Raw genomic sequence first — 25,534 nt, 5'->3', positions numbered from 1 at the left:
AACACCAAAGAAACAACCTTCCAAAAAATATCCAGAAGTTCCTTCATTCATCCTAAAAACCAACCACCACAAGTCAGTCACATTAATAAATAAATAAATTAATTAATAAATAAAGGCTTCAGCTCAATAAATAAATAAATAAATAAATAAATAAATAAATAACGCACCGATGACACACAAAGCTATTATTCAATGGAAACTGTACAGTAAAGCATATTTCCCAACTGCAAATTCTTTCATATAAAATGTTGTTCACATCCTTTTACAAAATGATCGCTATTCTAAACAGTGACACGCCTTCTCAGGCACGGTATTATCGGTACATTATACACGGTTATTATTTCCTGGGTGGAAAATCAAACAAACAAACAAACAAAACAAAAAAAAACATGACAGGAAATTAACCACTTGTAAAAGAAGAGTTTAGCTTTTTTATCAGTAAGTATCATTAGCTTCCTTGCTTCTTATTCACTGTAAAGACCTTATGTGAAGTTCAACCTGTAAGGTCAGGTAGAAAGAGAATACAGACAGTGGAGCTTTACTGTATATACTGTAAGAGAACGTTAGCTCTGGGTGCCGAGCCGAGATCCGCATGTCTGATTTTAACCTTTAACCTGAAAAGGTCAAGAATTCCATTATTACAGTAGCTTAGGATCTGAAGACCAACTTCACACTGTGAGCTAATCAATATTTCAAATACACGAATTCGTCTTGTTCCTTCGCTCTCAAAACACGTTTTAATAATCCGGTGGAGTCTTCAAAGTCTCGCGCTTTGACTAACAGTTCGATGCACAAGATCTGACCAAGGTTTGGTCTTTCCACCAATCTGGGAAGGTTCAATGTTATTCGAAATGTTACAGACTTTGAGATGTACAGAGCCTACAATAATCCAGATGTGGTTTTCTGTATAATTAGATGACAACTGCTTCGAAATTCCATTCGATATCTTCATCTGTTACATCCTAAGAACATTTGTCTTCCATCACAAGGGCAAGTTCACATATCAACATTCAGATTGACTCAACAATCATCCATCAAATCCGTTCAGTTGAGGGCTTTTAAATTTTTTTATTTTATTTTGGATTGTTCTGCTTTGTCCAGCCCTCGGTCCCAAAGGCCACTGGTGTAACAGATCTACTGCTATGATTTCCTACAAGTTCTACAAGTAGCTTGGAGACAGTAGCTAGGAGATGAGAAGAGCAACCAGGAGGAGCATCACAATGGTCACCAACAGACGATCTCGAGAGGGACTGCTCCCGCTGACGCTCTTCTCCAGTTTGGGGATGTTTTGGTTAAACTCATCTAGTTCAGTGAGAAAGGGAAAAACAATCAGAGACAACGAGTAAGTCTCCAGAGATACATATTAACATATCAGATGCATGCAATTAAAAATACATGTTTCATATCAGATTGTTTCTCAATTCATTTTTACACCAACAAAGATCAGCATTCCAAGTTAAGTTGAGTTGAGTTACACGTACATAGTAAGGATTCAATACTAAAATTGAGTAAATTGGTATTCAGAGTTCACAAAGTGAGGGGTAGCTCAAGACTTTTGAACGGTACTGAACCTCGAGACCCAAGAGATCTTTAGATTTATGCACATGGAATAAAACAGAGATGTCTCAGATGTTGAAATGAAGAATGACACGGCTGAGGTTTAATATGATTAATTCATAGTGTTGTCTTTAAAAGTATTTTAATTTTTTTTTTCCAAATGGGGGACTTGACATGAGCCCGCATCATAATCAAAGTTTTAATCTAAAAATAAGCGAAAGTTATTAATTAACTTAATTAACGTTCGCTGTTAGCAAAAGCCTGCTGAGCTTATTGTTCTACAGCAGCACATCCAATTAACGAAATGCGTTATTTCATTATTATGACAAATCATAATAAAGATTTAAAAGTGAGATAAAACACCTTCATCTTGCACACGCACACACACACACATTGTGACTTAACGAGCTTGATTAGGACGCCACTTACACAGATGTTACATTCTGCCCTTTTTATATTATTGTAAATATCAGTTTTTTAATATGATGTTACGTTAATATGATGTTAAGGCTAACTGACAGGCCGTAAGATGGATAGAGGACAGACAGTCCAGACATGGGTTCACCGGCTGTGTTGGGGGACGTAACTGAATATGAAAAAAGATACCGCTTATTATCAACGCGGGAATGAATGGCGGATTGTCCAAGTGCAAGTTTATCTGGGAGCCAAACTATTTGCTCCTGGTGAAAGCACCATCTAGCGACCATTGTGTGTCAGCAACAGCTTCCCATTCAAAACAATAGGCGGTCAAAAGACCGCTGAACCGCGTTATTAGTAGGTGACACTGGCGGGGCGCTTCTAGTGTTAAAGTAACATTACAAAATTACTATCTTTAAAAAGTAATCCGTTACGTTACAGCGTTACTTTCTGATAAAAGTAACTAGTTCGAGTACTTTTCACTGCAGAAAATGAAAACTCCTTTGTGATTCCTCATGCATGTTGTTTTAGTCAAGACCTTTATAATTATTCTACCATCATCACTCAGCCAAGTTTGTGCCATAATCTGTTAACTACTAACACCCCTATCTCACCTACACAGTTTCGCGCGGTGCCTGTAGGTACGGTTCATCATGATTTACCGCAAGTTTTGGCGCTGTGGTTAGGTTTCCATTTTTCTACACGTTTGTCCTCGCATAGTCAAACCGCATGCATAGGTGAGATAGGGTTCTAACAGCAGGAATAACTTACAAACATTTTGAGGGGCATACATGGATATGTAAAAGTAGGTTCCACTTTCATACACACACACACATAGATATACAAAACCTTCTAAAGTGCTTTTGACTCTCAGGGAAATTGTGCGTCCTGTCTTTGTTGATGTACGCTGATGTGCACTCAGACACTGAGCTGCTCAATGCCTTCCCAGAAACTCAGGCATTATGTCACAACTAATACCTGGCAGCAAGGAGCCTTTTACTGCAGTCTCTGTGTGAAAATATGGGGGGTGTGTGTGTGTGTGCGTGTGTGTCATGTGGATGGATGGGTCACACTTTGCAGAAGGAAAACTTACAAAGACCAATAGTCTCTTTTCTTGGCATGCAAAGAAAAATTAGCTTTTTTTTGTAGGAAGAAGTTGGATGAGAATGAAAGTGTAAAGAGTGAAAATGTTTACGCAATTGATTGCTAGTAGACTAAATGCAGACCTTTATAAGACAGTTACCATCAAAAGATCTCGCTATTCAGTACAATGAAGAAGTCTTGGACACCCTCTGTTTATAGTACTTTGTACTTTGTACTTTTTTATTTTTTCAAAAAAGGAAAGCAGTAAATTAGATAAGTGAAAATCGACAGATGATTTGTCGCTGACTTGTGGGAAAGACGTATCTGTCCGTAGCCGCAATCGTTAACCAGCACCACTTGCACATTACTCAGCTGGGAGTTATTGACACGTCCCCCGTACAGTCCTGACCTCGCTCTGAGACATTTCCACATCTTTGGGCCTTTAAAGGAGTTCCTGGGAGGCCGGCGTTTCAGAAGTGACTCAGACTCGAAACTTTCTATCTTTATTAAGTGCATTAGTTTAGTGAAATAAAGGGAGATTTGACTTTTTATAACTCATCACAAGTCGTGCTTCGACTTGAACGCCCCTGGTGTAATGCAAATGTTGCGCGTTTACTTGTATGTGTGTGTGTGTGTACTCACCGATGTTGTGTATTTTAGGTCTGGCTGTGTAGTCAGAAGGGTTTTGGTCTGCATCATCGCCTGCATGCGAAACTGCAGAAAAATAAACACCAGCTAAAATGTCATCTCAACCGATCCGGGTCGGTGTTGTAAATCAGCATCTGCCTCTCGTATGATAAATGCAAGGTTTGCCAGCTCCAGCCCTTGGGACGTGCCTCAGTGAGGTTTTTTCTTTTTCTCTCTCTACACCAGCATCCCTGATTCTATTTTAAAATTATTGAGCCTCCCCTGGAGAGACTGGCAGCACTGAGTGTCTAATGAGATTGTAGATGGATCCTGGAACCTTCCCCGGTGCAGAACATTTCACACTCCTTTGGATTCTGAGGTTTGTGCATGTGGCAGGGTAAGGAGTTGCTCAAATTAGTTGAAAATCAATTCTTTATAGCTTTACTGTATGTGTAATTTTTGGGCGGAAGCTATTAAACCGTTAAAATTGAGGCTGTTATCTGACATACTGTACATGTGCGCTACACTTTATATGTGCGTGTGATTGCGTTTATATGTGAAACAGAACTCACGTGTTGAGCAGCACACAAATACCCTCAGTCTTAAACAGCTGTGGCCATGGTGATGGGTGGGTGTGGCTGCAAAAAAAACACACACACAGTAATATAACTCCTGTCACTCTCCCGTCCAATTACATTCGATAGATTGGCTATTAAAGCAGTCAGTATATTGCATCCCTGTGGCAACTCTGCATACATATTAGGCTTTTAAAAGGACTGCTTAATTTGCAAAGCATGAGTTACCGGAGCACATACAGGTAGCGGTGATGCTAGGAGGTATTAGCGGAGAGGGCAGGGGTATCTCAGTGGTTAAGACATTGGATTATAGTCCAGAAGGTCCCAGGTTTAACCCCCCACCACCAAGTTGGGCCCTTAAGCCCTTAAGCAAGGCCCTTTGACCCCTTAATTGCTCAAGATAAAATGGAAGTCACCCTGAATAAGGGTGTCTGTTAAATGCTGTAATGTAAATGAGACTCCTGCACATTAAGACCAATCTTTACCTGGTCAAAAACAACCCATTTCTAAAGGGTAAAATTAACGACTAAAGAAAAATGATAGCTCCAGATAAACGTACACTTTCTTAATTAGCTAACCATACTTACATATGTAGTAATACTCGTGGCCCACGTTGAACTCGTAGCCGAGCGAGAAGGCACTGTAGCGCTGAAACTTCTCCGAGAATTTGATCGGCGCGTGTGGTGCGTGTGGCCGGTTGCACTCCCAGCGTTTGAAGCCCATCTGCGGATCACAGGTGCGATAGCCGCGGTAGCTGACCATGTAGAGCACATACTGCTCGGCCACGCCGTGCTCCAGCGCCCCCCGCTGGCTCAAGTTGTAGTGCGGGCAGTAGATGTCCAAGTAGTCATTGACGTTGACCTGTACCGTGTAGCCCTCTCTCCGTAAACTGCACGAGAAGAGAGAAAGAGATGACAGAATGTTTTTTTATGGCAAGGGAGCATCAGTGTCCATCTATAGAAGGGTTCATCCTGGCAAGCAACAAACAAACTAAATAGAACATCAAATCTGCAGAAATGTGTAGCTTCATATACAACCACCTGGGCATATAATTAAACAGGTGTAGCTCCAAGGTATTGGACTATGGTTCAGAAGGTCCCAGGTTCAAATCCCTGCCACTGCCAAGGTGCCCCATTGGGCCCTAAAGTTCTAAAGACTTCAACTGCTCATAAGTGTATAATGAGATAAGAGTGTAAGTCGTTCCGGCCAAATGCTGTAAATGTAGCACAAATAAGCATAATATCAATAACTGCATTCAAACACATTTCCTGTTCTATTGACTTAATTGTAATTCTACTTCCAAAGCTTTATCTTATTCTGGTGGGTGTTGAGCTACAGACGCTTTTTTGTTTGTTTTTGTTTTATTTGATGAGATGCATCCAATCTCATTTCCTTTTTCCCCCTGATTTATATTTCTTTTGGCGCAGTTTAGCAAGCAACAGTAAGCTACAATGCTGACCCACTCTCAATTACTTTCAGCAAGCTTTCTTTCCTGATCACGAATGCTGGAGAGAGCCAGAGTGTCACTGTGATTGACAAGAGAGAGATTACGCCCCTCCCGCACAGACTGCACAGAAAGTTTGTACTTTTTTTGGACTCATGGTCATGGGTTTAAACTGAAAATCTCCACATTATAAAACTCTTAATGCTCAGCAAACATTAAATAAATCTTTAGAAGTTGTCGCCTTAAGAAATAAAATTTCGCAAGAAATTTGTCTCTGCATGTTTAGCAATTTTGCCATACGCGCGAACAAACCGAGCCGAATCGGGCGCCAGTAAGTTGCGCGTACTGTATGTCCGGGAACCGTTCAAAACTTTGCAACAGTGGAAACCAAGCGAAGAGAGTTTACTTTTTATTTTTTTTTGCATTTCGTGCAAGATTTAGTGAAGACACAGCACAGCACCATGTGTCTCAGGAATGTTAGCTAGAAAGGACGGTAGCAAAAAGAAAAGGGAGTCGCTTTTAGTTGTGTTTTTAAAGCAGACGGTGCAAAAAGGAATCATAAATTACTTAAAAAATACTTTCATCTCAATCATGTTTCGATTGTTATGGTTTTTATATGCAATAAAAATATGGTTATAGTGTTGGAAATTGGTAATAACTTTTATCTGATTATCTGCATTTACATCATTTCCTATGAAAAAACACCTACAGCTAAGGCGACCTTTACACTACACTGAATGATGTGGAAGGACTGTAGGGTGATTACCGTCACATACTGAATGACAAAATATAAAACGTTAAGAAGTGAAAGTCCGAACCTACAGGATATTCAATCTGATAGCTGTATGTAAAGCGAACAGGACAATCAGATTAGCGGAGCAGCAGGAAGTCCAAACCAGGCTTGTACCATATTGATTTTCCATGTTCCCCATTTTCCATTTTAGCTCAAACCATTTGCACCACTTCAGCTGTAGGGAGACGAGCGGAGGCTGCAATAATACTACCAGCTGTGCAATCAGGAGCCGCTCGCCAGCACCAACCATCACGGGAACTCGGCTGGATGGGGGGTTTTACAGTAATGCTTTGCTTTTTTACCCTTAAATACAGTGCTGTGGAAAAGTATTTGCGCCCTTAATGATTTCTTTTTTGGTTTTTGCATATTTGTCACGCTTATATGATTGAGATAACCCGAGTGGATACAAAATGCAGGTTTTAAATCATAATTGCATTTATTAGGAAAAACTTGTACATACCTACCCGGTCCTATGTGTAAAAATAATTGCCCCCTTGCTACTGTAAATCATAAATGATTTTTGGAAAGCTGAGTTTAATTTCTCTTGCCACACCCAGGCCTGATTACTTCCAGACCTGTTGAATCAAGAAATCACTTAAATAGAACCCGTCTGACAAAGTAAAGGATGTTAAAAAAAAAAGAAAAGCAACACAGTCAGTCCTGTCACTGGTTTGCTGGTGTATAATTGGTAATCAATGTTATTCATGTCACCTAATTGTTTTATTTTTTGCTAATTATTTGCGAAGTGTCAGCTTTTAGGCAGCATGGTGGCATAGTGGTTAGCACTTTCATCTCGCACCTCCAGGGTCGAGGGTTGGATTTCTGCCTCGGGTCTGTGTGCATGGAGTTTGCTTGTTCTCCCCGTGCTTGGTCTATAGACTGGCAGGTCTGGTATTCTAACATAATCCAAGTAAACATCACTGGGAGGTTTTGCCGTGTAATATCATGTAGGTATAATAACATCACTGCATCACAGCAGCCTCCTTCAAACTATTCATACTGTTATTAATTCCCTTTCAAAGCCATGTTTTAATTAAGAGTGTACGGTATGTTCTGATTTAGTTTTTTTTATTCTCCTTTCCCCCTTCCAGAAATAATAACTTCCGAAAAAAAAAAAAAAATCCCTGAACATAAAAATATATCAGAACATTTATTACCAGACTCTATTCTATGTTCTGTTTAATAAAAAAAGGATCTTTTTCCATTTACCTCGGCTACCTCATAATAACATCAAAATATACCAAACCCCCAACGGATTAATCTGAAGAAAATCTATTTTAAGGTCATGCATTAGTGATCGCAAACGTGTACAAGAAGACGAGGGAATCCATTAGATGCAAGTTGTCAGCCAGCTGGTTCTTTCTACTTTTTTATAATTAAACCCTGTTCATATTTACCTACACATCACTCTCACACCAGGACCAGCCTCAAATGGAGTGAAAATACAGAGAGCATTCGATGTTGCCATCTAAAGGCTCATTCCTGCAACTGTACCATAAAAAGTGTCTTCAAAGGTCAAGGCTTAAAAACTGCTTCCTAAATCCTTTAGCAATACGAACAAGTAAAAAGCTTAAAGCTAAAAATCAGATGCTGGTGAAGGTAATGAGTAAAGTACGACTTTCTTGAGTCACATCACACCGTGGAGCAGCTGCTGTGCATTCTTTACTAGCGCTGTGGTCTTTGAAGGGAGACCAGGAGTGATCTCGGTGATTGATCTTTCCATAATGTACATTCTGCGATTATTCAACTAAAGCCACCCCAGATCATAACAATACCTCCAGAGGCGTGCACAGCGGGTGCTATGCATGATGGGTGCATCGCTTCACGCGCTTCCCTTCCTACCCTGATGCACACATCACCCACATGACGAGTCTCACTGACGAGATGAGTCTCAGTAACGAGTGGTTTTCTTATGGACACACAGATCCCGTGAGTTCTCTTCACATTGTGTGTATATGGAATATACATATATATTGACATATTATAATTATTAAGCTCTGCTTAATAACTCGACCAATCGTTTAAGTCATCTCGAACCACATTTCTTCTGTAAAGTTGACATTTCAGCACCATCCATCCAGGTTTTACACTAATAATAATAACCCAATCCTGGTCATTTCTGCAATCTCCTTAGTTGTTGTCTTTGCTTGATGCAGGGCAATAATTTGTATATTACTACTGTATCCTTTTCAATGACTACGGGATGCATCCGACATGATTGTGTAAAAAATGAGAAACCCCCCACTCATCGCCTATACAGCTTTATCCTTTATCCAATTTGGGGACACCAATCAGCATGTGTTTTGGAGTGGGAGAGGAAACCCACCATGCAAACTCCATGCGCACAGACACCAAGGCAGGAATTGGACCCGGACCCTGGAGGTGCAAGGCCACAGTGCAATGTATTAATCTCTGCAGGAAATTGTGCAGTCAAATAAGTGTTTTCTGATTTAAATCCAAATGCGACTTTTTTCTTCTTCTTTTTAGGCATTTTTAAAGTTACAACCTGAAAGAGCTCATTTTCCATTAGGGTCGTGTGAGAGCACATTTTAAACAGTAGGTGGCAGTCATTTATTTCATGTTATAGCAACAGTACCTGTACTTCTCTCATACACTGGAACTTTAACACTAATGCTAAAATACATTTAATCTGTAGGTCAGGTCCCATAGGAGATGTTTATTCGCTAACAAAATAAAGACAGAGAAATGCCACTCACTCCTTCTCTGCATTTCTAAATATACACAATTTATTTGATTCGCTTTTGGTCCAGCATTTCCATTTTCATATCATTTCCTTAAATCCAATGCTTTCTGTTCTCTGCATGTTATTATCTGTATTGCATTGTTATTCGTTAATAATTCTAATGAAAAGTGTTGCTGTATAAATTACAGTGTAGATACAATATACACTTGAGATACATGCAGAACAGCAGGTTTTTTTTTTTCTTAATTGTGTCCGAAAAAGTAATTTTCTTTCAATTATGAGGACACACTGTCTCTCAGTCTGGTCTGGTCTGGTCTATCCCAGGAGACTTAAGGCACGAGGTGAAGGTACAACCTGGGCCAATCCATCGCAGGGCACACACACATGCCAATCAAGCATGGGGAGAACATGCAAACTCCATGCACACAGACCCGAACCCGGACTCTGGAGGTAGAAGGCGACAGTGCCACCTAGGACATACAGTACTGTAAAATGGCAAAGAGATGCACAAAAGAAAAGAATATGGCAAACTTGATGTTGAAAAATATGAATTAGTATTTCTGATCCACAGCACTGACATGGAACATGCTTGAGTTTTTGTACTTTAGCAGGTAGGTAGTGCAACCTAACGAAGCACTCAAAGAAAAAGGTTTTTCTACAGTATATCTATTCACCCACATATCAGAGCATTTATTCTACCATGTGAGCTAAAGCAGCAGTCTGCCTTAACCAGAGTAGAGCAGCACAACACCACCACTGCTCAGGATTCCAGGGCACAACTCAGCAATAGGACTTTATTCAGTTTCATGAAGAGCCTAAAGAAAAAGGCGCATGTTTAATCGACTCTGCTTTTGCTGATTCATACAGATCCCTTTTTAGATAAGAAAATGAGCTTTGTTAGTTAAAAGGAGATGAGTATGCTGTAAAGATGAGAACTGTTTATAATCAGACACAAAAAGAAGCAATGAGAGAGAGAGAGAGAGAGAGAGAGAGAGAGAGAATATGAGACGTGCGGAGTCACACGATGATTTACACATCTAACCCAAGGTGATAACACAATCTATTTCAAAATGAGTGCCGGGGCAGCGTGATGACACTGCAGGGGGGAGGGGGGAGTTGGGGGGGGGGGGGGGGATGTCTCAGCAGGATCTTCTGATTGTCAAAGTGTTGTGATGATGTTGATTTGGCAACAATACAGATGTTGGGTTGTTTTGGGTTGTAATGGATTAGACTGATTTTGATGTAATTATGACGATGGCGTGATGATGAACGAATGCTGCAACAATGATTTCAAAACAATATTGATACCAATACTAATGTCCTGAATGTCCCGGACTCAAGCTGTGGTTACTGCAGTGAAAGCAAAGTGTGTTTACCCCTGGACCACTAGAGGGCATGCTGTTGATGCTAGTAAATGCACAAACGTAACAACAAGCGCCACAAGCACCATATTACAGTCGAGTCGTTTGGGGGCTAAGATGCAACTCACAGTAATATTCCTGAAAGAAAACGAAACATTCCAACAAAAAGTGGTGCGTGACATGAGATACAAGCACTACTGCAGCTGTCGTGTCTGTCCCGATCTCCCATCGTAGTTCCAAACCCAGTTAGAAACCTAAGGGACTGTGTGTGAAATGATCTAAAAAACGGTTTAAATTTAGTTGTTTTAAGGCTGTATTTGTAACGTTGTGTTTGGGTCATCCATTCACAGGTGTTTAACATCATTTTATCAGAGTGAAAATTTTCGAAAACAAATTTGTTCCGACACTGGGTCCCACCGCAACATACAGTACAGTAATCACAACTACATTACCTCGCTCAGGGTTCCTGCTGTAGATACTGGTTTGGGGTATTTATATTTTTGTAACTGTATATATTTTGTTTACTTCTTGTTTTTTTTTAAAGATTTTATTTTCCAAGTCGTAATATATTACATAAACATGTTCACTGTGAAATACAGTACAATCCAGCAATGTTCAAAAGTCCCAAAAAATACAACAACAAAATGTAATGCAAAAGAATACCAGCGTAGTTCTTTACATATTGTACTAGAATCCTTGATCGATCAATGTTGAATTGCTGACATTTGCAAAGTATTTTACACGTTACTTATTTACAATATGTAAGTGGAATATATAACTTGTTGTAATGTAAAACAGTTATCCAACAACATTCCCAGAACTTCCAGTACATTGGAAGTACAAATTGGAAGAAAATAGTTTGAACATTCTCAAAACTAAAATTATGTTCTTAAAACTTTCTACTTTCCTAAAACTAAACGAAACTCAGAACTCCAGTTTTCTCCTATTTACTCTTTAGTTAATTGGTGATTTAATCGATTATGCAATTTAATCAATCTTTTGTTGGTCGATTCAATTAATTGACTTGATGGGTCAATTTTCAGACTTAAAAAATTACTTAAAAATGTTTAAAAAGTCTGAACTGAAATGAGGATGGGTTCCCTGTTGAGTCTGGTCCTGACAAAGTTTCTTCCTATTGCAATCTCAAGGAGTTTTTCCTCGCCACCCTCACCCTCAGCTTGCTTATCAGGGACTTGAAAAGTGCTATATAATTAAAACTTAATTAAATTTTATTGAAATAAACTTTTTTTTTTTTATTCCTAAAAATACTGCGCAGCTTTCGCAGAAAATACATATTCTCTTCTTCTTTTAAACTCATGAGTGGTTGGCGCAATACTGCCACCTAATGGGCTGGAGAGTGGAGTCGAAAAAGGAAAATCGCTTTGTACAGTGGGAGACATAATATTTAAACAATCAAAAACACAGCATTTCAATGCTCATTAGATACTTTTAGTAGTTTTTAATACTCCAAAACCTATAAGAAATTTAGCTGGTTGAGCTAAAAAATCAGGCACAAAACATGAGTGCTACTAAATCAAGTTGAATTGAAGATCGCAGTTCCTAAAAATGAATTCGAATCAATCATCACATGTGATACACGGCTCTATCGGTTACGCTACACTACATTTGTTGCTAGGTGTTAATGCTTTGTGCATTAATACTGTATGTGTGTGTGCATGGGGATCTGCAGTGCACTAGCATCTCATTAATGTTGTATTCCTATCGTGATGGGGAATTGCAAAGCTACAGCAAACAAAGATATTCTATACAATCGTGTGTTTGAGGAAGAACCATATATGTGTGTGCTGGTCAGGTGACCACTAACATGGTTAAATACAGGGTCATTACCGAATATCACTGTCTTATAGCTCTGAGCCTGGAGCACACTCTCGCCCTGATGGGTTTGTTTAGATTTTTCAGCCTAATGATGCCTTGCTTCACTGGCAGTGACAGCTCTTCGGGCTTCATGTTGAGAGTTAACAGCAACCGGATTTAAATGGAAATGCCACACTTAAAACAAACTATAGACCATTTTTCTGCTTATTTGTTATTTGGAAATAACACGGACAAGGCAGCCCAGGATGCATTTGTTTGATAAGGTTTCATGTTTTAAAAAAAATGGGACACTAATTGCTGATAGTTTCCTCCATGTCTGCCGGTTTAATCCCAACCTACAAAACCATATATTTGTCTGGACTAGGGACATTAAATTGCCCCGGCTGTCCCATCCAGGATGTATGTCTGCTTTGTGCCCAGTGTATGCTCAACCGTGACCGTAATAAGGATAAAGTGCTTTCTTCAGATGAACGAATTAATGAATAACTCCTGACGGATATTGACTGGTGAGGCAGAGTTTCAACAAGTCCAATTTATTGTGCATTGAGCATTAGACAGAAATACGAGTAATACTGCTGGTCTGTGAGAGTTAGATCTAGCAAGTATTTTCAAGTGTAGTAGTCTAATGATATTGTACCCTGCCTGGCCAAAAAAGAGCCACCATTTCACAGGGGTGAAATTATTGGAATGCATCAAGCAAAGCAAACATTAAAGTGACTGGACTTGAGTGAAGAATGAACAATGAATTATTAAAAGCTGCAAGGATAGTGCTGAACCATCAATTTTGCGGAAGTACCAGGGTCATAAAAATACCACAAATCATCCTGATCAGAGATGGAAAAAAAATCAGCAGCATCAATAAGCAGAATCATTAATCAAAGCTTGAGGCAGATGAACAAAATATTAGTTTTTTATTTTAGTCCTGGGTTGGTTTTACGAGTGCAAACTGAGTAAAAGTCTTTCATTTGTAGCTTATCTACAGTAGATAGTATTACCATAATAGACTTCTTTTATCTCAGAAATCCTGCCAGGATAAGAAACACATCCAGGAACCTCTGTGACCGTGGAGGCCAATGGTGACCATCATCATATTTAGTCCCATTTTTACAACCATGGTAGGAACATTCACATGCTCATTCACGCTCTACGCACAATTTGGGAATGCCAATCAGCCTCATCTGCATGTCTTTGGACTCTGAGAGGAAACTGAAGTACCCAGAGGAAATTCAAAAAAGCATGGGGAGAACATGCAAACTCCATGCACCCAGATCCAAGGCGGGAAATGACCCTGGACCCAGGAGATGCAAGGCGACAGTGCTTATCACTAAGCCACTGTCACTACAGGGTGCAGAAAAACTAATTCATGCTTTTTTTACCTCTTGTTTAAACTACTGTAATGCCTAACTGTCTGGATGTTTTACTAGGTGCAACAATCAAGCTCCAGTTAGTCCAGAATGCAGCAGACAGAGTCCTTACTACAACCAGAAGATATGAGAACATCACTCAGGTCTTATCCACACTGCATTTGCTTCCAGTGAAAATTATTTTAAAGTACAGTGAAACCTCGGATTGGGAGTAACGCAGTTTGCGAGTGTTCCGCAAGACGAGCAACGATTTTTAATAAATTTTGACTTGGAAAACGAACAAGACTTGGTTTACGAGTATCGTGTAACACGCATGCGTTTCCTGTTTTAACGCCGAGCATCACGTGATCACAACTGAGCGGTTTTTCTCTTTCTTGTGCTGTGAAATTGTGGGTAATCGTCTCCCCTGCTGGGTCTTAGTGCGCGTCTCTTACTGGTATGATCAACATCCATGCACGCGTATACTGTTTACTATAACACTGTGACCACGTGTGTGCGTAAAACATATTTTATTTTGTGTCTGTATGCATGTGTGTACAGTGCACATGTAAAGCAAAAGCAAGTCTCATTAAAGAGGTCAAAAACACACACACACACATACAGAGCCCTCCTACTTTCATCTTCACAGACATACACAGACACTCTTTCTCTTTGCTCTACACAGAAACACTGCTCTGTCTCAATTTTTTTTAAAGGTAAAGTGCAGTTTTTTTTTTCTTCACAGTGATTCCGTTAGTGTGTCGCTCAATCGAGTGTCATTAGAGAATGTTTCCGTTGTATACGTGCGTGTGTAAATAAAAGAGTGGAGGAGGGGTAAATGTGTAAGACGAGAAGGGGGAGAGAGAGAGGGGCTTCTTACTTTAGCATCACACATACACACACAAATACACAGCACCTGCGCGAATAAACGGAAACACTTATCTGTCGGGATTTATAAAGTGCAGGTTAATTTGTTGTATTTTTACTTTATATTTTGTGTTAATTATTTTTAGGTATTTATTTTTTTGGGCTGTGGAACAAATTATTTGAATTTTCATTATTTCTTATGGGAAAATTCTATTTGGTTTAAGAGTGTTTTGGAATACGAGCCCGCTTCCAGAATGAATTATGCTCGTAATCCAAGGTTCCACTGTACCACTTTTGACCTATAAACCAGTAAATGTTCTTGCGCAAAGGTACCTAAGTAAACTCGTAGTATTTTGTGATAAATAAAAAAGCAATTTGCTGGTACCTCATATAATGAAAACAACAGCCATCCAATTAATGTTCAAGACTCGGGCAAGGTCTAAGTTAAAATCTAGGCTAAAAACCTATTTATTTAGCCAAGACTTTTATATAAAATAGATTTGTCTTAGGTAAAGATGCAAATTTGGTGGACTCGTGGACTGTGTAGTGATTGGTTGCTTTACTTCACACAAAGGCCTCATGTCTGTGTTTCCTTCTGGCTCTCCCTTTAGTTATGCTATCATAGTTAGTTCTGATCTAAATACACATTAACCCTATCCCCTCTGTGTCTGTGAGCAGAACTAACTATTCTCTCTATTCCTTCCTCCCTGTATCCATTAGCCCACCTCTATATCTTTTTCGTTCCCCCATGTCTCCCCTGCCTCCATCTCTCTCTCTCTCTCTCTCTCTCTCTTGCTATCTTTGTCAAGCTACATATGGCACTCCTGAGATACACATGATCCTGACCTCTTCTGCCCTCCGGACCTGCCTGATTCATCCTGATGCCCTACTTCTGGTTCGAGTCCTCGTCGCATGAAGAACACTCTATTCTGAGGATGGTCCTGTGTGGTCTGCTTAAAGAGGACGGTTCTGCTTAATAATCATGAAGAAGGGATTGGACTGCTTTGGTAAAAAAGAGTTTTCTGTGATGATTTTGCGACTGCAATAACTTGAACTTGTTTTAGTCTCAATAGGTGAACAGTCGGTAAGCTCATCAATATTGACTTTAGTAACTGAACTGCATTTCCTGTTTTACAACCGCACTTTCAACCTTATAAAAGGCCTTGGTTCGATTCCCAGCCAGTGATCAAACCCCCAGCCCCCCAGACTGGATGCAGTGCCGGTCCCGAGCCCGGATAGAATGTGAGGGTTGTGTCAGGAAAGGCATCCGGTGTAAAACCTGTGCCAAGTTGTTGTGCGGACTGGATGGCGACTCCTTGCTGGGAGCACCCAAAAGACCAACAACAATTGGCCTAATCTACATGTCTTTGGACTGTGGAAGGAAACCAGGGTACCTGGGAAAACCCACCAAGTACTGGGAGAACATGCAAACTCCATGCATAATCAAACCCGGATCCTGCAGATGCAAGAGACAGTGCTAACCACTACACCCCCTACTGATATTTTAATTATTTCTGTAAAGCTGCTTTACGACAATGTCAGTTGTTAAAAGCGCTATACAAATAAAATCTAATTGAATTAGATTGAATCAGGTCCAAGTAGTACACTTCCCCAGAGAGTCAGTAGAGTGTGCATGGCTTTTTATTTTTGCTTAAAATGTGTTAGGATTTGCTAAAAAAAAAAAAAAGTCAGAGTATTTTGCAAAGTTTTAAGTAATTCAAGTTGCTTTTGATGGCGAAATTAAATAGGACAACACTAATTTGATGTTATATTCTGCCTACAGGAGAAACACAGTGTTCTAATTTGACATAAATGGGGTAGGCACAGGGGCTTGAGTAATCAATGCATGAATAAAGACTAACCAATTTCTCTTTTCACAGAACTTTTTTTTTATAGCTGATGAATGCCGTCTGTAATAATCAGTATGTTGAAGGTTTTTATAAATCCCTCCATTGGAAAAAAAAAAACAGTCAACACAAGATACCTAAAAAGGAAATCTAGCAGCCATGCATCACAACCTAGACTTAGATTAGGACCAGTTTAGATTAATTCAGGCAAATGATTGATTCAGGCTGCCGGGTTCTGGGTTCTCTTACCCGAAATACCAACGTAAAAAGTTATACTAATTTTGCGTTCTTATGTAACTGTTAACTATTAGCTATTTAGCTTCTATGATGAAGAGAAGGTGAAGACGAATAATAAAAAGGTGGTGGCAGTATCAGAATAGCCTGCGGCACAAATCGTAATGGAAAGGCGGAGATTCCTGGGCTTTAAGATTTTTTATTGTAGCTCGTAGAAACTTTAGTGTCGCTGCAGCATCTCTATTAAAAGCAATCAAAATAAATTAGCCACTTCCCACCTCGCGGGGCGTTTGGAAGCTTAAAGAACGATTCACTCCAGCACCCTTGCTAGATGACATCTCCAGAACATTGAAGCCCCTTTGTTGTCAAGAAAGAAACATTAGGAGAAGAGCTAAAAGCTGCTCTATCACAACACCAAAACATATCTGTTGCCCATGAAAACACAAACTGTCTTCCACAGAAAGGATTCATGATGCAATAAATCTGGAGCTCCTTGCTGTCATACCTGTGCTGAAAGAGCTGAGACAATGGCTCGAGGGCCTGCTGCATCCGCTTGTTGTTCTTAAGGTATGACAGACCGCTGTAACCTTGAAACATCAAAACTATATAAAAAAAAAACCTTTAGGATTTCATGACTGAAAGGTTCTAGGAATAATAAAAAACAAACACTTTAAAAGAGCCGGAATAACGAGAGCACTGAAGGCATTATTCATGTGCATTTCCTCAATACTAATGATCGGCTCAGGGAATTTAAATTCTATAAGATTTTGTTTATATTCTTCCCGTCTCATTTGTACCAGTTGAATAGATAGAAGGGAAGGATAAATCACTAGCATGGAATAAGCAGCTTATGTGTCTGTGATAAGCAGATTATGCGTTCAAGCAAGGTTTTTATTTGCGTTGTCCATATGGTGGATCATAATGGTGTTGATGTAACGGTCACCTGCTTTTGCTTCTCTGAGATATGCAGTATTAGAGAACAACAATTATTATCAATATTATTATTATTTAATTCATTCATCTTCTATACTGTTTATCCTGTTAGAAGTCACAGGGGGCCTGGAGCCTATCCTGGGGCACACAGGGCACACTCATACACAATGGGCAATTTGGGAACATAAGTCATGCTAATCTGCCAGTCTTTAGGAGGAAACCAGAGTACCCAGATGAAACCCCTTCAAGGACAGGGAGAACATGCAAACTACACCAACAGACTCGAGGCAGGATTCGAACCCGGACCCTGTAGGTGTGCAGCCACAGTGCTAACCACAATGCCACCTTATTGCTATTATTACTATCATACTGTACAATGGTAGGTTTGGATGCAGTGCATGACCCAAGCCCAAATAATATGGGAGTATCCAGCGTAATGGTGACCAATTGCTGGGAGCAGCCAACAAACCAACAACAACCTGGCATGGAGTGGCAGTTGTAAAACCCCTGTGAAGTTGTTAATTGACACCCTGATGGTGACCTGTGGGTTGTTGTTCCAAATGTCCTTCATATATGTTGTTAGGGTCTGAATCGAGGTCTGAACGACTCTGAAACCGCCTTGAGAGTGATCAAACTACGCTGAAGGACCTTATGATTTGCATGTCTTGACGGTTTACATTCATAATTAGAAATGACGCTTATCTGACACTAATGTAGACGCATCTGTCCTCTGAAATGTGCACATTGATACGTCTTTACTTGCACCATGAGGGTTAAAACACATCATATTTGTGCAACCAAACATTCATTTTAAACAATGGATGTAATTTTAGCGAGGACAACAAGCAGTTAGTCGGTTGTATTTGTTGCGCTACAGAAGAAGGAAGAGAACCAAATGCCTCGCTTTAGCTGGTCTAGAAGCTCTTGTGTGCACTGTTATGGAATCCATGCACTGCTGGTGCTGCTGCTGATGATGCGCAGAGACAAAAGGTGACATGAATTCTGAACTGCCTGTTTTCAGTCAAAATTCTCATTCAAGATCTATGACCACATACAAACATTACTCTGATACGATATTTAAAACATCAGACACGTGTTTCATCCAGACATAAAAAAACTGTAAAAAAAAAAAAAAAAAAAAAAAAATTATAAATTGGATGTGAGTCACTTCAAGCTGATAGTCCTTGGACACCTGGTCTGTTGAGAGAGGATTGTTCCATTTTGACATAGATGGCCTTCTTGCTCCTTTTTTAAACCTCTGTTTTCTGTCAAACGTCTGCTGTACACTGTGTCAGCTCAGGATAAACACAGACCATTTCTTATTTGGACAGCAGTGGCCAAATGTTTTACAAAGTCTGCTGCTTCAGTGTTTTTAGACCTGATGGTAGCGCTCACCTTTTCTTCTCCAGACAAGCTTTTGTTCCAGATGCCTCAAACAATCAGAAAGAAGATTCATCAGAGAAAATGACTTTACCCTCACCAGTCCTCAGCAGGCCAATCCTTGTACCTTTTGCAGAATATCAGTCTGTCCCTGATGTTTTTCTCTGAGAGAAGTGTCGTCTTTGCTGCCCTTTTAGAAATGTATGAAGGTGAGCGCTACCATCAGTCCTGTGTCATGGCAAGAATAGATCATCCTGAGGCCATTCATGTGTGATGTTGCTTTTCAGCAAAGGGAGTGAGCTCACTTACAATTTTGCCTAAGAACACAAAAATAAATGAATAAAGAATGGTACATCCTCCGAGAGAAACTTCTCCCAACCATCCAAGAACAGTTGATGATGAACAATGCCTTTGGGTTTTTTTTTTTTCGGGTCATGGCCAGGAAACTCCCCAGACCTTAATCTCATTGAGAACCTGCTGGTCTGTGGTCTGGAGAACTCCCTAGACCTTAATCTCATTGAGAACCTGCTGGTCTGTGGTCTGGAGAACTCCCTAGACTTTAATCTCATTGAGAACCTGCTGGTCTGTGGTCTGGAGAACTCACTAGACCTTAATCTCATTGAGAACCTGCTGGTCTGTGGTCTGGAGAACTCCCTAGACTTTAATCTCATTGAGAACCTGCTGGTCTGTGGTCTGGAGAACTCCCTAGACCTTAATCCCATTGAGAACCTGCTGGTCTGTGGTCTGGAGAACTCCCTAGACCTTAATCTCATTGAGAACTTGTGGTCAATCCTCAAGAGGGGAGTGAACAAACAAAAACCCTCAAATTCTGACAAACTTCAAGCATTGATTATGTGAGAATGGGCTGCCACCAGTCAAGATGTGGCCCAGAAGATGATTGACAGCATGCCAGGGCGAATTGCAGAGGTCTTAAAAAAAAAGGGTCAACACCGCAAATATTGACTTTCTGCATAAACGTAAAGGCTTTGACGCTTACGAAGTGCTTGTAATTATACTATTTAGTACTGTATACCACACATCTAACAAAAAGATCTAAAAACACTGAGGCAGCAGACTTTGTGAAGTTATTATTTGAGTCATTCTCAAAACTTTTGGCCATGGCTGGTACACTATGCTTAATTTCTTTCCTGCTTTGACAGTTTCAACAATAGTTCTGGCCTGGATGGTGATCTGGCTCTAGGAACACTACACTTCTTGGCTGCAAGATCAACTGGAGTTCAGCTCAGCAGAAAACCATGCTCCCATTAACCTCTTCATACACTTCTGCTACTCCACAGGTGCTGCTGGGACGGAACGTCAACAAACAGGATGCCGGGAGCGATGCAGGTGAAACGTAATACAAGTGGAGTGATTTGTGTTTGATGGTTTGTTGGCTTAGATTTTTTGAATGACTTCAATAAAAGTGAGACTATTGACAAATTAGTTTAATTTTTACCATTCCATGCCCAGTGAGTGAAACAGCCAGGAACATGCACGTGAGTGATCTAGACTGGATCACCAGAACATGACTGCTTGTTCTACTGCAACCTCAGTGGAGCACCATCCAGTTCTTCTGTTCTTGATCCCACCTGTTGCAACAGGTGGGATCAAGAACAGAAGAACTGGATGGTGCTCCACTGAGGTTGCAGTAGAACGAGCAGTCATGTCAAACATCGTACCTGCTGCACAAAGAGCTAATGACCTACAGAACTTTCATGGGAGAGGAGCTGTGTGGTGTATCCATGGACAATCAGCCTGAGAATGATATAGAGCCCTGTCCATGTGGTGACACCAGGTGCTTATGAAAAACTACACACACCTCAAAAGAGATGTGTTGTCTGCAAAAAAAAAAAAAAACTGTGGAAAATCCCAGATGGCATCCTGGAAGTGCGAAAGCGGCGATGTGCTGCTTAGAGCTATCAAGAAACTGATCTGAATCCTGGCATGTGGATTATATTCTTTAAACGTGGAACAAATACCTGTAATCTGTTTGTTTTATTTGCATTTTCTTTTTACACCTTTTCCCAAAAACAATATTTTTTTCAACATCTTATTTGCAATAAATGTCTGACAGATTACCCGTGTTGAGGTGAGCAAGTGTACACCCGGGGAGGAGTGTAAATTGTTTTGGGTGTGATGGTTAAAGGGATAGAGAGGGTATTAGTGCGTAAATAATCGTGCATATTAATGAGAGATTGTGAAATTCTCTGTGCTGTCTGAAGAAAATGGGATATTCTCATAAAATTACGTTTACTAGCTTTTTGAGAATTTTTGTTCGATAGTTTTTTTTGGCAAGCTATAGATTCTCAACCTACCATACTATTAATTAGTAGAGATTTTTTATATTAATGAATCGTATATTTATATTATTTAATGGAGATTTCAGTTTAAAAAAAACGTTAATAATTGTTAAGTTAGATAAACAGTGCTAAAATTAGATCATGACGAAACCCTCCAGTTAACTGGAACAACCCTTTTATATGTCCATGTGGAGTATAATGTGACATCAAGGCCTCTAACTTCAGCTGACATGGATGACTTGTTATTTATGCGCATCACAGAATGTGAACTCACCCAGGGCTTTAGGTCAGTTAAATATTCGAGCAGAGCAGGTGGAGGCACGTTAGGGTGTTTATAGATCTGTATTTCATCTGCATACTTGGCTTTCGTTGACATCGGCATGCGAGAATCAGAAAAACCAGTTTTAGAAATGTATACTGTATATAAATCTTGTGGCGCCATGGTGGCTTAGTGCTTAGCATTGTCGCCAGGTCCTGGGTTCGATTCCCGCATTGGGTGTGTGTGCAAGGCGTTTGCATGTCCTTCCCGTGCTTGGTTGGTTTCCTCCGGGTCCTCTTCACTGACTACATGTTACTGTTTTAGGTTAGCAAAAGCAAGCAAACAAAAGCATGAGCCTGGCCAGCATGCTGGAACTTTTACTTGGTTGGTGGTCTTTCAGCTGCTCTTGTCAAGGTGACCATCTGATCTGCACACACCTTGGCACAGGTTTTATACCGAATGCCCCTCCTGACACAACCCTCCTGTTTTTATCATCCAGTGGCTGGGGTTTGTACATTGGCTGGGAATCAAACCCATGCATCCTCACGCTGGGCAAGAAACCCACCACTGAGCCAGCAATGCCCACAGTAGAGGTTTTACTAAGCTAACAAATGATCAAGTTAGTATTTTACCTAAATCTCCCAGCTTTGCATAAAAGGTTTGAAATGTATTTATTTTCTTTTATTCCGAAGTCTATTAATGCTTTTTCCTCTAACCCACACTAGTAAGTAATAAAGTAACAGGTGGCATTCAGCTGATGTATAATGGCATCAAATTAGGCATGGCGTGGCAAAGTGACAAATCCAAACGACTGGCTCAAACAAAATGACAGACACATGGATCAGGTCAGCTGCTGCAGTCTTGTAGTCTGTGTCCTAGTCTGTGCGGCTGCTCAGCTTGTGAACAAAGCTTCCCGTTCACCAAACTACACCCCTATTATCACCTATCAGGCGTGTCCCCAGAGCAGACTCGCGACCCTGGAGAGATTTCATCTCACGCTTGGTTTGGGAACATCTTTTGTTCGCCTAGGAGGAGGCTCTCAATACAGAAATCTGAACTGACCTCCTCAAAGTGAATGAATGAATGAATGAATGAATCCTCTAAAGCCCCTGATTCACTGAGATTTGAAATGATGCCGGATAATGGTGGCTAATTGTGCATGCAAAAAGTGGGCATGTTGTGGGTCATTTGCAGAAAAGCTGTAATGTCACACTACGCCCAAAGCGGAGGTAGAAAACAATATGCAAATGAAGTGTTTGCATGTATCATTTGTTCCAGGTAGCTGTAGTAAATTCTGAATCCTAGCCACACGCTTAGCTGCGCGTCTACTATCACACCAATTAAGGGCTGTGGTTTGCATTTAAAAACTGTGCAAAATGTAATTTCAGCACATAATAAGGCTGCTGTATACTCAGAGTGTTCATAGAACAGATGATGTGTGAATAAAAACCTTTTCAAAGCCACTCTATAAATGCTGTTAAATGCTTTGCTAATATTGTCTTTCTAGGCGCCTCCTTGACCATTTTAAGGTACTGAAGCTTGATCTCATGACGGTTCTGTTATTAAAACCTAAATAACAGTAAAATTTTGTTTTTACCTCAATCTTGTGGATAAACTGAATACATTCTCTGACTCTAAATGTTTCATTTTGTGCATGCAGCTGTTTCCAAAGTAACTTACACTTTTAGGTGGAAATGACAAAGTTCATATTCGTTCATGCAAACGTGTAAAACTGGACTACATACTGTACTCACTTGAAAGACACATTCCCCTAATTTATCTTCAAAACTCAGCTTTCACATTTTTGAAGCGCTTGGTATCTGAGGGACAGACGCTAAACCTACTGCTCTGATGTTGGTTTTTCAAAATGGAGATCAAGTCCTTAATTTACTTTCACACTGACAATGTACACTGTACTTTAAACCTTAAAGAAAATACATCTTAAGCTTCTTCACATCTTAAGGAGCTGACAATAAAAACATTTCAAAATGTCCAGTTCTTAAGCGGTGCTTGATTGTGCGCCACATGGTTCAATTGAGAATAATGAACAATAATGAGAATAATAATAATAATGAACGAGCGAATGAATGAATAATGATGGGAATTTATTTAACAAAAGTCGTAAAAAGCTGTTTAATAGCAAAAACAGTGTGCAATTTGTATATAATTTATTTGTGATTCTGAACTGAAGGGTAACCTGCATAAATAAGCACCTTGTGGCTGTTTGATTGAAAACGTGATTAATTTACCGATGTTTATTATTATTCACCACGAAATGATTAACAATAAGAATAACCATAACTAATACAATATTAAGCACTCATTGGCCATTTGATTGAAAACTGACATTTGGACAGTATTGTATACACCAATCAGCATGCACACATGGACCAAAAGCCAGGCAATCTGGTCAGATCCCAGCACAAATACAGCTGAATACTGGTAAAGTGATATAAATCTGTCCCAGTTGAGCCGTTTTCATCCTACTAGTTACCTGGTAACAGGATCACGGACACCGGAGGTCCATTAATGCCCACAACAGACCAAAGTCCGATCCGTCTAGTCCAAACCCACAGAAAAGCTGCCTGTGCTGCCCCAAGGGCACATGAGGAATCTATACAATACTGGGCTTGATGTTTTACATTGTAATCTTATGGCTGATTGATGTGTACAACTGTATCCTATAACCTGCATAAAATCGTAGACAAATGAGTGATATATCTGATCCAAATTTTGATAGAAAGCCACAAGTTGTTTTCCCACTCATGCTTTCATGAAGGTATAAAACTGTATGCATATGTACAGTATATGGAAGGTTAGTGGGAGGTACAGTAGGTGAGTAAAAATGCCTTGGCAGTTGAAAATGTTTCTCTAGCAAGACCTTGGCCAAAAATTATTTAAACTCTGGATGGAATATGTTATGTCTTTACATATGGTGGTGAAAACCATGCAACAAAAATCTGAGCATTGCTGTGTAAATTATAAATACATAAACATTTTACCTCTTTAAAATCCACAAGGTTTTGCATCAGAGGTTTTTGAGGACATCAGAGGTGACAGCTTATTCTGTGACACTGCTAATCGTGTGGGCTGATTAAATCTTTTTTTTTTTATGGATAAAATTCTGAATTAAATTAAAGTAAGCTGTAATGCTGTGTCAGCATATCTTTTAAACTAAGGGTTCTTAACTTTTTATTGCCCAGTGACCCCATTTTTCTCGCCTGTTACATTCAGCCTAGATCATTACTTTGATTTGATGTGCACAAGGGCACAGAACATTGCATCCCATTAATAACTGCGAGCAAATGGATGCGATTGTCAGCTTTGTCACATTTTCTATTACATTAGATGAGAGAGCTGGTAAAAATCTCCTGCTGCCACATCAGCATCTTAAACCAGGCCTGCCACATGTGGTCTCGTACATTAAGTTTGAGACGCGGTTTTAAACAGTGGGCCTGTATTCCTTAGAGAACACACTTAATGAACAAAAACATTGTCGTTAATATTTTGTTAATATGCAGTGTGCTTCTTGCAATGCAAAATAATAAATAAGTGCTGCTTCATAAGCCTGCCAGATAACAAGAGTTGAATAACAAGCGGAAAATTACCACCAGAGTATTAGCAGAGCAATATATTAAACTCCTAATCATTTATTTTTTTAATTGAAATGTCTTATTTTATTCATACATCATAGTATTAGTCGTTTTGAATTTTTCAGTTTTAAATTGACTCGATTTTATGTTTGTGTGTATATTACATACAGTGGTGACATCTTAAGACCTTTAAGGCCATTATATTACAGTATGTCCTAGTGTAAGTACCCGTCGTTGATAGTTAATACATTTGTAGAAATAGTTCAAAGGTTAAAGCAAAAAATTAGCTTATCAGCTTCAATGTAATAATTGATATTATTATTTCATGTTGAAGGTTTCAAGTTTAGCTTTTCTAATTACTATCTATTGGTCTAGGTGCGT

General features: G+C 39.7%; 1 protein-coding gene across 1 annotated transcript in view; it reads right to left on the bottom strand.

Moving 5' to 3' along the window:
- Positions 1 to 685: 685 nt before the first annotated feature.
- efna3a (ephrin-A3a) overlaps positions 686 to 25,534 on the bottom strand; it is a 106,881-nt gene continuing 82,032 nt past the window's right edge. Inside the window, exons 2-5 of the mRNA XM_053490335.1 lie at positions 4,847 to 5,148; positions 4,257 to 4,322; positions 3,700 to 3,771; positions 686 to 1,302 (exon numbers count right to left, since the gene is read on the bottom strand). Coding sequence (XP_053346310.1) covers positions 1,184 to 1,302; positions 3,700 to 3,771; positions 4,257 to 4,322; positions 4,847 to 5,148 — 559 coding nt within the window. The 3' untranslated portion in view covers positions 686 to 1,183. The remainder of the gene's footprint in view (positions 1,303 to 3,699; positions 3,772 to 4,256; positions 4,323 to 4,846; positions 5,149 to 25,534) is intronic.

The sequence above is a fragment of the Clarias gariepinus genome, chromosome 28 (assembly GCF_024256425.1).
Source record: "Clarias gariepinus isolate MV-2021 ecotype Netherlands chromosome 28, CGAR_prim_01v2, whole genome shotgun sequence".
NCBI classification, from domain to species: Eukaryota; Metazoa; Chordata; class Actinopteri; order Siluriformes; family Clariidae; genus Clarias; species Clarias gariepinus.
This window is presented reverse-complemented; position numbering and strand designations above follow the sequence as displayed.